Source organism: Pithys albifrons, chromosome 2 (assembly GCF_047495875.1).
Source record: "Pithys albifrons albifrons isolate INPA30051 chromosome 2, PitAlb_v1, whole genome shotgun sequence".
Lineage (NCBI taxonomy): Eukaryota > Metazoa > Chordata > Aves > Passeriformes > Thamnophilidae > Pithys > Pithys albifrons.
Window position 1 is genome coordinate 98,864,431 of NC_092459.1, and position 15,330 is coordinate 98,879,760.

The 15,330-nt window shown below is 42.5% G+C and overlaps 1 protein-coding gene across 1 annotated transcript; it reads right to left on the reverse strand.

Moving 5' to 3' along the window:
• Nucleotides 1-791: 791 nt before the first annotated feature.
• TAF1A (TATA-box binding protein associated factor, RNA polymerase I subunit A) lies at nucleotides 792-14,443 on the reverse strand. Its single transcript, XM_071548056.1, has 10 exons — nucleotides 14,057-14,443; nucleotides 12,281-12,450; nucleotides 10,871-10,984; nucleotides 9,393-9,591; nucleotides 8,420-8,550; nucleotides 7,406-7,564; nucleotides 5,870-5,936; nucleotides 4,202-4,322; nucleotides 2,283-2,443; nucleotides 792-1,108 (listed from the first exon to the last, which is right to left on the reverse strand). The coding sequence occupies exons 1-10, from the start codon at nucleotides 14,190-14,192 to the stop codon at nucleotides 966-968; spliced, it is 1,401 nt and encodes a 466-aa protein (XP_071404157.1). The 5' UTR covers nucleotides 14,193-14,443; the 3' UTR covers nucleotides 792-965.
• Between the last annotated feature and the right edge of the window lie 887 nt (nucleotides 14,444-15,330).

Consider the following 15,330-nt stretch of genomic DNA (forward strand, 5'->3'; position numbering starts at 1 on the left):
TCCTCCAGAATTCTACAGATCCATCACTAAAAAGGGAAGTAGTACTTAGAAACCATTTTGTTATTGTTCTCAAGCAAACTGGAGTGCTATTTTGTGACAACACATTAATGTGTGCTGTCCAACCACAGCAACGCTGCATATTTCAACTCACAGGCAAGACTGCAAAAAAATTTCTAGAAAGTCTCTTCCATGAGGTGGAGTGTTCAGTATTTCTGTGCCTCTGCTCTTTCAAAGTAGTGCAACACTGCAACCATGCAGCTACAGCAACCTTTCACTCCCTCCTACCAGCAATGTGAAAACAATCTTTCAACTGGACACTGGACACACAACCCCTAAGTATGACAGACGGAAAAACTGCCTTTAGGCATGGTAAAGTGCATCATCTGTTTGAACAAGCTGCAGTAGATCTTCAGAACCTGTAATTCTTCTCAATATGCAATGCAATAAAAAGTGACAAATGCTTCTTCATTTTCCCTGTTTCAGGCAATGATCAGTTATAAGCAGAAGCTATGTAACCCTTACAGGTTGAAAACGCATTTTCAGTGTCTTAACCTACTGTTCTTGGGTTAAGACATGTCACTTGTTATGAATGCCACTGCTAGTCCTCGAGTTTGAACTCCTTCCCATCTATGCATCGAGACATGAGGAGTCTCAACCCTGCAATACTATTGAAATAGAAATTCCAAACAATAGTGACTAAGTAATTTTCAAGCTGTACTTTAAATCAATGCTGTTTGCATTTCACACAGAAATATGAGACTAAAATTAAAGAAATTCTTCAACCTCCTCAGTTGATTTATATTAATTTTATTACAAAATAAATACAAACCAAAGGGGTTTCTACAGAAGTATATAAAAAAAGTCTAGTACTTTCTGGGTCTGCCCAGAAGTTTTAGAGAAGCACCAACACAGAAGTCGGTGTTACAGAGCGGAAAAAGTACAAGATCCTTAAGGACATCCTCTCGTCAAGGTTGTACAGAGGAATCTGAAAGACCAGATATTCTCAGGTAGACAGGATTGTGCCTATTCACAAATTTCTTCAGCATCCGAAACCTTTTCACCTGAGCTTTGCAGCCTTGGTGTGATACATATTTAAAATACTTGCAATCTAAGGGAAAAGAAAAACAAACTGTTAAGTTATATCATAATACAAACAAATACAAAATGCTTTCATTGCTTAAACAATATGAAAATACCTAGGAAATGTTTAGGTAATTAAAGGTATTAAAATCTAAGACATGGACATTAGAGACATAACTACAGCATTAAATAATCTGTCCACATTTAACCCAGAAAACATCACAGGTATATAAATTATGCTATCTTGCAAAATATTTTTTTCTCTTTTGTCTCTGCAAATAAATCAGAAAGCAACATTTCGAGGGTGTAAAGCAGCATCAATATCACACATTAACTTATTATGCTGGAAAACAGAGGCTCACATTGACACCAATAAGCACTAAAACTTTATTAAAGAAAATCAGAACTGGAACAATATTTTTAGCCAGCTGGAAATAAGAGCTGCAAGACATGTGATAATGTGCTACTGAAAACAAAAGAAAATAAACACAAAGAACTTTCAATATGAGAAACTGTTTATAAAAAAGTCCAGAAGATAAAGTTATAGAAAAGCTGACAATGAACAAGTTGCCTATCAACCAGAATTCCAAAACAGTGTATGAGCCATGGCCTTCGTGCCATATTCCCATTCTCAGTTTAGCAGCTGATTCTTGGCCTGATCCTCCACTTGGTTTTGGCAGCATTTCAAAGAATGCTACTGACGGGGTAAAGACCTTCATCTTCTTACCAAACTGCTGATGGTTTTCCCTCATGACCCTCTGTTCCCCTCTTTTCTGCATTACAACATCTCCATGGTCCTTAATGACCAGCTGCTCCCCAGCACTTGCTGAGACAGTGCGTATGCTGGCAACCAGCAAACTCTCTACAGTCCTCACAATATTCCCTCAGGAGTGGGTTGTGCATTTGTGAAATTGTAGTTTGAAGGTTAAAGAAGATAAACCATATTGTGGCTGCTCAACAAGGCCAGATAAAACAGAGTTCTAAAGCAAGATAAGACAAGTTATGCAAAATATGCCCCACTGTTAAATATCAAACCAATTTAAACATCTTTCATGTTTAGCCCCAAAGACAGGAATGTTTCCTAGAAGGAAGATATTGCATTTCTTCCAAGAAGTAGATCAGTTGCATCCCATCTCATCAGGGCTAAAACTAGACATTATTTCAGTTGTATGTAGTGAAAAGGAAAAAACATGTAGTATTACCCTTTCCCAGTAGAATTCCAGCCACCAGAGCTTTTTCATATGAAAGGCTTTTATTTTCCTGCCAGTTTCTTTTTGCCAAGTACCGGCTAAAATGGAAGGCTGGCCACCAGTCCTTCCTGGAGTTCCACTCTTGCTTGATCCAGTCAAGATGCTTCTCAGAGCTGGAAAAAGGTTAAACAAGTTACAGAAAAGCTTAAATTGTGATGAAAAGATTATCAGGAAACAATGGCTTACATAATCAGATGCTACAAGTCTCCTAAACTAACAGAGACATACTGACTTTACACTGAGACTGAAACACTAATCCAAACAGAAATAAGATATTTTTTTTAAATCCCTGGCAACACGCAGGAGGTAAACTCTAGCAGTCTTATTTAGATTTGGCAATAACACAAATTCTGGTGTGAAATGAAACAAGCCTTTGACTTTCATGCCAGTTTGTCAATAGTAATATGGAAGTTTCTTCAGGTTTGTCAACAAATTAGTAGTATGAAGGGGTTGGTTTGTTTTTAGGAAAGGTTTGTGTTACTCTAGGCATACTCAAAGAGTACATTATCCCAAACAGTTATTTCTGTTATGCAATAGCACTGCTAAGAAGAATCCCAGAATCACAGAATATGATGAGTTGGAAGGGACCCACAAGGATCATCAAGTCCAACTCTAAACCAAGCATTTCAGAAAGAAAAACTTTCCATTCTCTCAAAGGAGCCTATAAGAAAGCTGGAGAAGGAGTTTTTGTATGAGCATGTAGTGACAGGACAAGGGGGAATGACTTCAGACTGAAAGAGGGCAGGTTTAGATTGGATATTAAGAAGAAATTCTTTACTGTGAGGGTAGTAAAGCACTGACACAGGTTGCACAGAGAAGCTGTGGCTGCTCCATCCCTGGAAGTGTTCAAGGCCAGGTTGGATGGGGCTCTGAGCAACCTGGCCTAGCAGAAGGTCTCCCTGCCCATGGCAGGGGAGTTGGAACCACATGGTCTTTAATGTCCCTTCCAACCCAAACTGTTACAGGATCCTATAAAATTATTTGCCACAGGGAAAAGACATTCCCATAAAATGACCAAGATGCCCAGTGTATTTCAAGATACTCTGAAGCCGTGTACTCAAAAACAAAAATGAAGGCAAAGTTACTAACTCTATGCAACAACACTCCTTGCTCTAACCTACTAGCTTCTGATCTTAACAGCAGATGCTCTGTAGGTAGATGTGACAATAAAACAGTAGAATGGATCAAACTAAGTGCCAAAATAATTTACTGTAAATATAAAGGGCTTAAACCACACAACACCCTGTTTGTTGGGTAAAATAAAGTCTAGACATTGGAGGGCAGAGATGGCTTCTTCTGAAATCCAAGGCCTTGTCTGTCACAGTTGGTAGGACACATCAATCCCCAGGCATGCTGGCTCAGATTTAAACAACACACTGGCTGCACCCCGTAACAACAGTCACCACCATCACACAACACACCAACATGAACAGGACCAGCCACACACCCACTAAAGCCCAGCAAGTCTCAAACCAGCTTCAAATAATGCACCCGTAAAAACAGAGCAGAACAACCAAAACTTTCCTGTTCTGACAGAGGGAGATCAGTGATGGGCAGCACATGCTACCCCAACATGTGAATAACTTTTCCTGCATAAAATGTAACCTGGCAAAAACAAAACAAAAACAAAGCACAAAGCACCACAACTTTTTCAGGCAATGCAGTACTGGAAATTCTGAATTCTCCTCAATACTTTCATCTTCCCTCCCAACGAAAGCACACAGCAGTCAAGCAGTGCCACAGAACTCAGGCCAGGCAACTCTTCTCTTCACTAGCAGGAAGAGAAAGGCTACAGAGGGACACATTGTCAACTGTCCAAAGGCAGAGACTTGACACATTTGTTTTTAGCACATTGCATCAGAGATACTTACATTACAATTTGTTTCACCTGTCTTGCCAAGCAGCTCCATGCTTTTACATTTTCTTTCCAGCCAGCATAATCCAAGGCTGCAAAAATAACTTCCAGCCCCAGACGGCGTTTTTTTCTTTTCTCTGGAAAAAGGTTAGGCTGATTAATGAATTACTTTGATCAAGATGAGCTCATTAGTAAGCAACAAGTGAAATGCAGTTCTCCATCTTGCCTCCCCAAATGCTGGTACTGTCCCCATTAGTAAGGGTAGCCCCCATTGCCTTTTACTGCTTCCAAGAGATAAAGTTAAGGAATATTTTCTAGTTCTAGAAAACAGCTCCCAGCAAAGTCACTCTGTCCCTACTCCCATCCTGCTCAAACACTGCTGACTCTAGAAGAACACAGACAACACTCACTTATCCCACACTGCCTTGCTTACAACAGTTGCTGTTTCCAAAGCTCACTGATCAGTGCTTACAAGTGGCACTTCTGCTCAATACGTTCTTCCCACGGGAAGGGAACACTGATGCCTAAAGTTCATGCAAAATAAGCACTTAAAACAGCATTAGTGGAGAAAGATGACAGGTACCATCTATTCCAGTGCCTCTGGAATATTTCAAATCCTGAGCTGCCACCAAAAAATCAAACCTGAGACCGAAATGACTACGGCTGACATTTCCCATCATTAGCTACATGTCAGCAGAGTTCTTAAAACCACACTTGACCTATGACAGGTAATTGAGGGAAAAGTTATGTTTATTGGTATAAATGTCATTAAAAAGACTACTTATCAGCTATGAAAAGCAAGTAAATGTGTCATACATGAATACAAAAAGGGAGGTTCCAGCCAAAAGGTCTTTTTTACCCCCTTCCAATGAAGAATCAGAATGGATTGCATTGGAAGAGACCTTAAAGATCACTTAGTTCCAAACCCCCTGCCATGGGCAGGCAGAGACACCTTCCACTAGGTTGCTCAAAGCCCCATCCAACTTGGCCTTAAACACTTTCAGGGATGGGGCATCCACAGCTGCTCTGGGCAGCCTGTTCCAGTGCCTCACCACGGTCACAATCAAGAATTTCTTCCTAAAATCTCTTCTAAACACACCCTCTGTCAGTTTAAAGCCATTAAGTCTTATCATAACAGAAGGGACAACAATCTTCCTTCATGGACATTTCACCAATCTGTTGACCTGCTGGGACACACCAGGTCACAAGAACACAGACAGCTTGGCATACAATTGATCAGCATGGAAAAAAAATCTCCTAATTGGAGGACTTTTCTACCAGCTGAAAGATAAAGCTCTCTTGATTAATCAATAACAATGAACTAAAGAAGAGATCCATCTCAATTCCTCTACAAGAATAAATAAACCCCCAAAAGGAATGGAGACACTGGAAGTCAGAGTAGAGTACCTAAAAAAACCAACCTATTTTCGAGATCCTATCTGTGCCTTTAAACAGTTTGCTTTGATCACCCTTTAACATGATAAAGGCATTTCTTTACACAAGTTTGTAAATGTCTGCTCACACATCCAACTTAGTTTCTGTGATTGGAAAGTTGGGATTTGGGTTTTTTCAGTTTTTTCTTAACAAATAAAACTATTTTAAAAAGCAGAAAGAAGGCTGCAGAATAATGTAGAATAATATTTTAAAGTTAACATAAAAGAAAAGACCAAAGGTAAAGACTTACTTGATTTTTGAAGCATGGTATTAAATTCTATCATTAGTTCATGAGATGGAACAATATCATGTAAGATCTGAAAAATAAAAGACAAAATCCAGACACATTATTTTAATGTGAAAACTTTGGAACACTTCTATCTGATCAAGAGAAGCACAGGCTTCAAAATTTTGGCTGACTAATTCAGAAAATCAAGCAATCTGGTACCTTAGTGCCTTGGTATAAAGAACAAGTATCTAGGTCCGTTTTGTACTCCTGTGGCACTGCTCTGAGACACAATGAATGAAATATCTTGATGACTGCTAAAAACCACTGCATGTGGCAAATACAACCTTTGAAAGAGCAGCCCAAACCCATATCCAGCGTCCCATTTTTAGAAGGCTATGCAATTTTCTTCCCAGGCCAGTCTCAGCTGCCCTGTCCACTGCTCTGTACATTGGATCATTTTCTGGACCTACCAAACCAGTTCTTTGACTAGTCACTATCTTGTAAGACATTAGTATCTAAAGCCACTGCTAAAAAGCCCTGAGAAGATGGAATTTTACACATGTATGCTACAGTTTAAAAGCCTAAACTTTGTATATATGTATGGCCAGACTTCACCAACACAGATTTGGGAAGGGCTCTCCCCACGTGGGTGCCCTTCCAGCCTGGGCAGTGGATGTTTTAGGTGAGGCACAGCATGCGCAGAACTGGCCCCACCGTTTCAGTCCTGAGGTCCATTTGCCACGGCCGAGCAAGCTTGGACAGTGACAGGGAAGTCCTCAGGACTGTCACAGCACCCGGTACTGACCGGGGCTGACCCTGCTGAGCATCCGAGATCTGACGGGATGGGATGGCAGGGAGGCATTGAACTGCCAGGGGACGGTCCCCACTGAGACTCAAACTCTGGTCTTTGGGATTCAGAGTCCGGAGTGCCAGCCTAAACTTTACAAAGCTGTTTTTAAACACCTGCACCAATGAAAGTACATTAGTGCCATCAAGTGGCAAAACAGACTGCAAAGCACTGCAAAGTAGTACCAAGATCAGCCAGCAAGGGCAAGGAGAGCAGGAATTCAAGAGCAACTGTACAAAAGCTTAGTCAAACAAGGTCTTGCCGGCCAACAACCAGCAGACATTAACTTTTATTTTAGCTTTAATGTACAGCTCATTAAAAGCAAGCAGAGAAACTAATTGCTGGACAGGATCAATATGTGAAAGAGCATGCCTCTAATAAATTTTTACAGTATTGTCAAACTGTAACAGAAATCAATGCATGTTATGTACAAGACTGCTGATACAGAATTCTGGGACCATGTAAGAATGTCCTCTGAGCGAGCTTACTGACTTTAAGAAGTGATACAATGTATCAGTTAAAGGCAAAGTAAGAACTGGAATTCAAAGACAGTACAGGACACTGTTCCCTCCACCTAACATCCCTCTAGTCCTCTGCTTACCATGAAGAATACAGTACGGTAAATAATGTTACAGAGGTCAAGGGGACCAAAGTGTCAGACCCCCACACAACCTGAATGACACAGACTGTATCTCCCATGGAATACACACCTTCAGTGCAGAGATGAGTGATTTCTTTGATTCGCCCTGTCTCTTCAGGAACTGGTAGAGGTAGACATGAGCATTGGGATTAGCAGGAAACCTTGAGTTGTAGGCATATTCATTCAATACTTGGCGAGCTTCGTTAGGGTCTCCATAGAACTCCAACATCTAGAAGTTAAGCCTGTCATTAGTTTGCCAGATATATGCAATCAAACTCCTACAACTAATTTCAGATTGCCACAAAACTATACAACAGCATAGCCTGTACCTAAGAGTGCAGCATATTAGATAAGACTAAGGCTAGTTTATTTCTTTTTCCTGGGTACTTTCATGACAGAGAGACAAAACTTCACACATAGAAGCTGCTACAGGAGAAAATTCCTTCACATTTCATTGTCAAGAACTACCAGCACTTGCTCCCTGGAAAGAGACACAGAAGGAGCCTGCCATGTCTTTAAAGAAGGAAGGAACCTGGCAGATACCAGCACCAAGGAAAATTCCCCAAGATGTGCTTAGAGAAGTCAGAACTTATCAGCATTGACAAGAAGTAAATAATTCCAAAGGGATTTTAAGATTAGCTTTATTTCTTAATTACAAATTTTAAGTAGATATTTAAAAAATCCAAAACAAAACACAGAGGGGTTGTATGTTTGGCATCTCTAACATTTAGTGTATCCAGGAAAAACACTGCCCTGCCAAAAAACAGAGGACTTGTTTAGAGGAATTTAAACAAAAACAGCTATGCTCCAACTTCTGTAGCACTATGAAAAAAAACTATGCAAATGTTTGTCTATTTCTTTGTCTTGACAACGCACAGATAGAGTTCTTTTTGCACTCTCTGTGGACTCTGCAGTTCAACCAGGAGTAAGCTGTGTGTGATGTGGATCAAAGCCAGTGACACACACATACAAATGTGGTGCTTCTAAAATATATTTTTTTAACCCACGCACACACAAAATAGTTGCAGACAGGCATTTAATGAAAATTAGACAAAAGAAATATATCTGTAAAACATGCCCTTACATCCACGTAGCATTTCACAAAGAGATCCCAGACTCCGGGTATTTTAATAATCTCCTTTAAGTTCATCGCTGCCTTTCGAAAGCAACTGTGCATTTCCTGTTCAACAGACAAGTCTGCAAATCCATCCACACCTACCAAAACACAAAAGAATGACACAAAGTTAGCTCTGCCAAGCAATTCAAGACCTTGAAGAAGTGATACACCTGAGACAAACACGTTTTGCTAAGCAAGAACTCCAGTCAGAGAGCTTTTAAGAGAAGATGCCTCCGTTTTTTCAGTAATGAAACAAGAAATTTTCATTGCCCTTCAATCAAATTTATTATCCTGCAATTTTAGCTTATGGAGCACAATGAGAAGTACTCCAAGACTCAAAGATCCTACAAGCACAAGCTCCATTAACCAAATCCCACATTTAGTTTTCACAGAAACTAGGAGAGATCCAATGTAACTGGTAACACACAGCCAGCAGGTGTATGCAGAATTAGATATGACACAATGGTAGCAACTGGTGTTTGAATTACAGTTTATTTTAAAGATACCTAAGGTTTGAGGGCTTTGCCATCACTCAAAATTCGAGCAGCAATCAAGCACTTGCACACCTATCAACCCACTCCTTTAAGTGAATACATTCCTTTGATCATGATTCAATTTTATTTCACGCTGGCTTGTTGTAAAAAATGCAATTCAGGGGGAGAAAGTTTCAGAACAGCATTTCAGGGCAGTTCAGAAAGGTGTGGTTCAGTGTGCCACCACCATCCCTGCTGATACAGAACTATGTACCAGCCACACCCTCAATACTGGAGTTTAGCAAAGGCATCATTGCAAACCACGGTGTCTGCACAAGCCAGTAAGTTGAAGTTTACACCTCAATCCAAAAAACACTTAGAATCATAGAATAGAATCGATTGGGTTGGAAAAGACCTCTGAGATCATCGAGTCCAACCCTTGGTCCAACTCTAGTCCATTTACTTACCATGCTCTAATAGGATGTTCTTCTGCTTAGACCAGCTATAGTAGTCCAACAGTCCCCTGTAAGCCTGAACCAGTTTCATTTCTCTGTCCTGAATGGCTGTTTGTTCTCCATACCTCCAGCTTTCTGCCAGGGACAGGTTTTGGTAAGCTTCATCTATTTGCCCATTACAAAGGAGATGAAAGACATGCTCCAAGCAGACCTGCAAATCAAACAGTCCAAATCACAGTGTTTCCCACCTCCAATGGAAAGATTCTCAGCAATACAGCAAAGTTCTAGGCATGTGTGCAGTGAAAGACACTTACTGACATGCATAAAAAATATTGCCAACAGGTTAATAAAGTATTTTATTAGAAAAGCATTGCGCAAATATTCTTTTATCCAAAAAGTATCTTTACAAAGAATTTGGGAGAAAAATGAAAGAATGGGAGAATACAAGTGACACTTAGGGGAAGAAGATAAGCCAAGAACCTATATAATTTTTTCTGTCTGAAGACATTGGAGAAACAGTAATTAAAAGCGTATCTGATACACAATTATATTTTCTGCCCCAAAAGATACTTTCTGCTCCACAGGTTTCAAAAGCTTCAGTCCTTTCCCTTCCCAGGGATACCTTCTCAGAAAAAGGGCTAAAGCACTTGAAATCTGTTGGGCAGAAAGTGACCCATTAGGTGGCAGACACTCAGTGGTACTTATCAAGGCAGCAGAAAGCAGTTGTCTCACAAACCTGCTAGTCTTTAACGAGTGTTGCACGTATTTTAGAATATGTAGAAATGACCTGAGGAAGCCCAGGTGGGTTGCATTTGCTGATTTTTCATTTGGCTACTCAACTGCAGAGCCTGAAAGAGGTATGTCCTACCACCCTATGTTGATCAGCACTGGATCAAAGTCTAAACCTCCAGTTAGCTCCAGCAAACTCTTGTACAGAACTTCCTTTGACAACAGAAGGAAAGACAGAAACACCATGCCAAGTGAGAAACAGCCAATGAAACCAAAACTGTATAGGTTTGAATGAGCCACCACAGGGAAAAGCCCTACAGCTGAGTCAAACAGGTGTGCACAGTGTACTGTTTTATAACCAGATCGGTGAGATGGTAACAATTGCAAAATTTAAGTACAATTGTTTAGTTAGGAGCACAGTGGTCAAATTATGGACTGGAAACAAAGCTTGGCAGGTGTTAACCTGTAATTAGATGTCATTTGGGCATGCGTGAAAAACAATTAAACTGTTTCAAATTCAAATGAAAAGTTTAAATAAAAGGTTTAGGCCCTTTCAGGGACTGACAATATGCATCTGTGATCAAATAACTAGACCAAATTAAATGAGGTTAGGTATAAAATAACATTAAAATATCATGCATCAATTTTCTTTTGACACTAATGTCAGTAATATATTTCAAAAGAGAGATTCAGAAACTAATATTCAAGTAAGTGTTCAGGTAAAGGTGGAAAATCATCAAGACTGTATTAAGTACACTCACCTTCAAATACCTTTTTACTCCTAAAGTTTTCATCTGTTCCATGAAACAGCTGAACTCTTTCATGCTCTTATGGGAATGATGACAGAAAACTTCAGTTCCTATTCTCCAAATTATCTGTGAATGGGGAGAAAGAGATTCAAAAACAATCTTAGCACAAAAATGGCAAGTCACCATATATACAGTTTTATGAAACTTACAGTCACTGTAGCACATAAAAATATACATTTAAATTGTAAATAAAAAATAATACTAAGTATTATCTACTGCTACAGTAACCGACATATTCATCTTCTTGGACTTTCAGACTCACAGTCATTCAGTGGGTGCTTCATAACTGCTCATTATAAATACTGTTGCACTTCAGCAAAGTTTATGAAAACTGCATGTCAGAAGGTTCCTCCCTCTTTTCACTGAAAAACCATGTTCTCCTTTGATATGATCCCACTGACACACAGGGCATACACAGTTCTTTGAACCTAGTAATAAAGATTATTTCCAATTAGATGTAGCTTCCCATCTACATGCACTTGTTTTAAGGTCCGCAAGCTGGCAAATATTCAAGTACTCCATTTATTTAAGAGCTCTGATCCCTTTCCTTCCACTTGATTCTACCTCAGTACCTGCAAGGAGTTTTGCTGGTACTAGAAGAGCCAGTAAGACCTACACGAGCGACTAATTTTTAAACAGATTCTGACTAATGCCATGCCAGAGGCAAACATGCACTGCTTTTCCGTTTTAGAACACTTTAAGCTGACCTCTCATAGATACACTGCTGATGGAACTAACTTACTCAAAGCCAAGTTTTCATCTGTTGTGTCAAGGATCTATTAAAAAAAAATAATTGCCACCCAACCAACTAAAAAACAAACCAAAGAAACCCAAATCACTAAAACTAACACAACCTCATAAAACCAGCCTGCAAACCCAAAAAACTTTTCAGGATCGCTGAGCCCTCTGTCAGGAAAAACAGGAGACAGCTCTGCAGATGCTCAGCACCCCAGAAAATGAGATCTCAACAGAACTCACGCTACAGCAAGATGGGTTAAACCCTCAGCAGAGGCACGTCTGTGCAGGGGCAGGCTTTTGGTGAGTCATTGGACAGCATCTGCCTTGAGCACTCACAGTGATGACGTCTGGAGTACCTCCTGCAGCCTGCCACAGAAGGAGTTTCTACATTAGCATCTGAATAGTTGCTCATTTGCTTTCGGAAGCTTCAATGTCTTTATTTGCTCGTCTAGTTTATGAAAGTTCCATAATTTTTCAGGTCTCACCTCTGATGTTTTTTATTAAAAAAAATCAAACCTGTGATTAGTTAATGAAGACAATTGCTAGTCCTGAAGCATTCTATAGATGCTGCTTGAAAGTATTTTTTCAACTGCAAAAGAACCCAGATAAGGGACATGGACTTACCTCTGATGGTCCGACATGTTCTCTGGAGTAGTCCTTCTCTAGTGACTCAACGTAGAAGGTCAGAAACTCTGCAGCCCTTTTCCACTGCTTTTGTAGCATGGCATCCTGAATGTAACTTAAACATGCTTCTTTGCTCTTCCTGAAGTTTAGTTTGTGTTCATGGGAAGATGCTACAAACAAACAAAAAAATTAACTGAGCCCATGACTGTCACAGCCCTTATTCAGATGACAATGTGCCCTCCATTTCAGCACCTTTCTTACATGATCTTTCTTGGATGCCATAGAAAGTGATCTTAAGCTCTGTGGTTTGAAAATAAACACACCTTCTACTAGTCCACAGGGATGTAAGACTATGGGAAAAGCTGGAAATGTAATATGAAATAGCATTTTCCACAAACAGCACACAGCTGCAGACACCTGAAACAGTGAAGAAGCCTATTATTTCACACTACTGCCTTACCACAATTAGAAGCCCAGAGGGCTTTGATAGCTTCACAGTATATTTTGTGATGTTTTCAGGACCACTCTCTTCACTTATTAATCATCATCTAAGTCTGTGAGCCCATTGTGCTGAAGATTTGCATACACTCATGCAAACAGGCCATTCCAGTGCCAAAGGCTAAGCACTTCCCACAAAGGTAAATGTAGAGAATTATTCAAGACTGAAATAACCTTTTACATGAATAGTGGTACAACTCATGTTGAAACCAGCCCAAAACTGAAACTTCATTCCCATATCTATTTAAAGCTCCTGGCTGCATTCCATGGCCCTACAATGCTCATCCATAAAAGCTTTCTGAAAGGCACAAGACTTCCCCACGACATCTCCTACCTGGATGTCGTAGGCAAAGTAATAATTCAAAGGCTGGCTAAGTTAGGTAATCACAGAATAATAGAATACTTAGGGTTGGAAGGGACCTCTGGAGATCATCCATCCAAACCCCTTGCCAAGGCAGGGTCACCTGGAGCAGGTGACACAGGAACTGATCCAGGTGGAGTGTGAGTATCTCCAGAAAAGGACACTCTATGACCTCCCTGCGCAGCTTGTGCCAGTGCTCTGCCATTCTTCGTGTAAAGTTTCAAAGAATCACAGATGATTCTGAGTTGGAAGGGACCCACAAGGATCATCAAGTCCAACTCTTAAGTCAATGGCCCACATAGGGGATTGAACCCATGACCTTGGCATTATTACAACCAAGTTTTAACCAACTGAGCTAATCTCAGGGTCTAGTTCTTCCTCGTGTTGAGGTAAAACTTTTTGTGTTTCAGTTTATGGCCACTGCTTCTCATCCTGTCCTGGGCACCACTGAAAAGCACCTGGCACCACCCTCTGAGCAACCCTCCTTTGCGATATTTACATCCACTAATGTGATCCCCTCTCAGCCTTCTCTTTTCCAGACCAGACAAGCCCAGCTCCCGCAGTGTCTCCTCATAAGGGATGCTCCTGACCCCTCATCCTTTGTGGCCTCCGCTGGACCCTCTGCAGGAGCTCCGTGTCTCTCTGTACTGAGGCGCCCAAGACTGGATTCCTGATGTGCCTCTATGGGGCGAGCAGAGGGGCAGCATCACCTCCCTGGCCCTGCCGCGAACGCTCTTCTCGATGCACCCCAAGCCGCCACCCGCCCTCCCAGCCGCAAGGGCACGCTGCCGGCCCATAAAATAACTGCGGTGATTTTCGAATTTCCCTCTCCCCGCCAGGAGCTGCCATGTGGCGCCGTGATTCCCAGCGCACATGCCGGAGCTCCCAAGGGCTCGCAGGGCCAGCGCCGCCCTTACCTGGCTGCAGCGGGAGCGGCTCCAGGGAGGGCAGGGGCGGCTGCAGGGCACTGCCCGCCGCGGCGCCGCGGCCGCTCCTACTCCTCCCCGTCACGGCCTCCTCCTGCCGCTGCTGCTGCTCCAGGAAGCTGTCCATGGCGCCGCGGGCAGCCCCGCCGCCACCGCCGCTCCAGCGGGCGCTTTCCGCCTCGCGGGGTGGGATCTGGCGGCAAGGCTGAGCTGGGGGGTGATGAGCCCGCGGGGTGAGCCCAGGTGGGCGGCAGAGCCGGACAGCCCCTCACAGCGGCAGCTCCCGGCGGGCACGGCGATCCCGGTGGCGGCTTCCGGCAGGGCGGGACGATTCCGGTGGCGCTTCCCGGCAGGGCGGGGCGATCCTGGTGGCGGCTCCCGGCAGGGCGGGACGATCCCGGTGGGGGCCTCCGGCAGGGCGGGACGATCCTGGCGGGCGAGGGGCGGGGTGAGGGCACCCTGCGCAGGCGCGCTGGGGCAGCAACGCAGCGCAGGCGCCATGCTGGGATGGGGCGGTGGGCGCCGCGCTAGTCCTGCTGTCCCTCTGCCTGTGGGAGTGGAGAGTGCCGGCAGAAGGGGTGGGGAGCACCACGGGAGGGTGCGCAGTGGTGTGGCGGGGAGGTGTTTAATTCTACACGTAGCACAGACAAAGCATTACTAGAGCCCTGACTAACGCGCTGGTTGGTTACTCTGAAAGTGAGTTAGGAGGTCCTGGTGTCACTTTTTCCATTAGCTGCAGTGCTGCTTTCCTGCTAGGTTGTAAGTCTTCGTGTTCTAACAAAAGAGAAGATTCCGCATCAAAACGCTGTGCGCTGTGGAGCAACGCTATGCCTGTACCTGGATCTGGGAATGCCTCGGCCGCGGGGGCTGGTTCGGACTTAGCTGTGCTGGGATTTGTTTCTTTGCCAGCTGAGTTTTCCGTGGGCTCTCCTGGTGTGTGTGAAGACCAGTGTTCAGAGAAGGCTTTTACAGAGTTGTTTCAGAGCAGCTCTGTCATAGTAAACAATAAACTGGCTCAGATTAGAGGTTTGTGTCTTGCAGTACTCTGGTCCAGCTGTGATCAATAATGTGTGTCAAGAGAAGAGCACAAGGCAGAGCAGTTGTTCTCAGTGTCTACACATTTACCCTCAGTATCATACCTTAATGGGCTATTTAATAAATCTATGTGGGGTTAACAGAAGTCTGCCTTTACTTTTCTTGTATTTTTAATTCTGCATTCTTCCAATATATGACCAGAATTTCAGCTCATAAGGATTTTGTGTTAT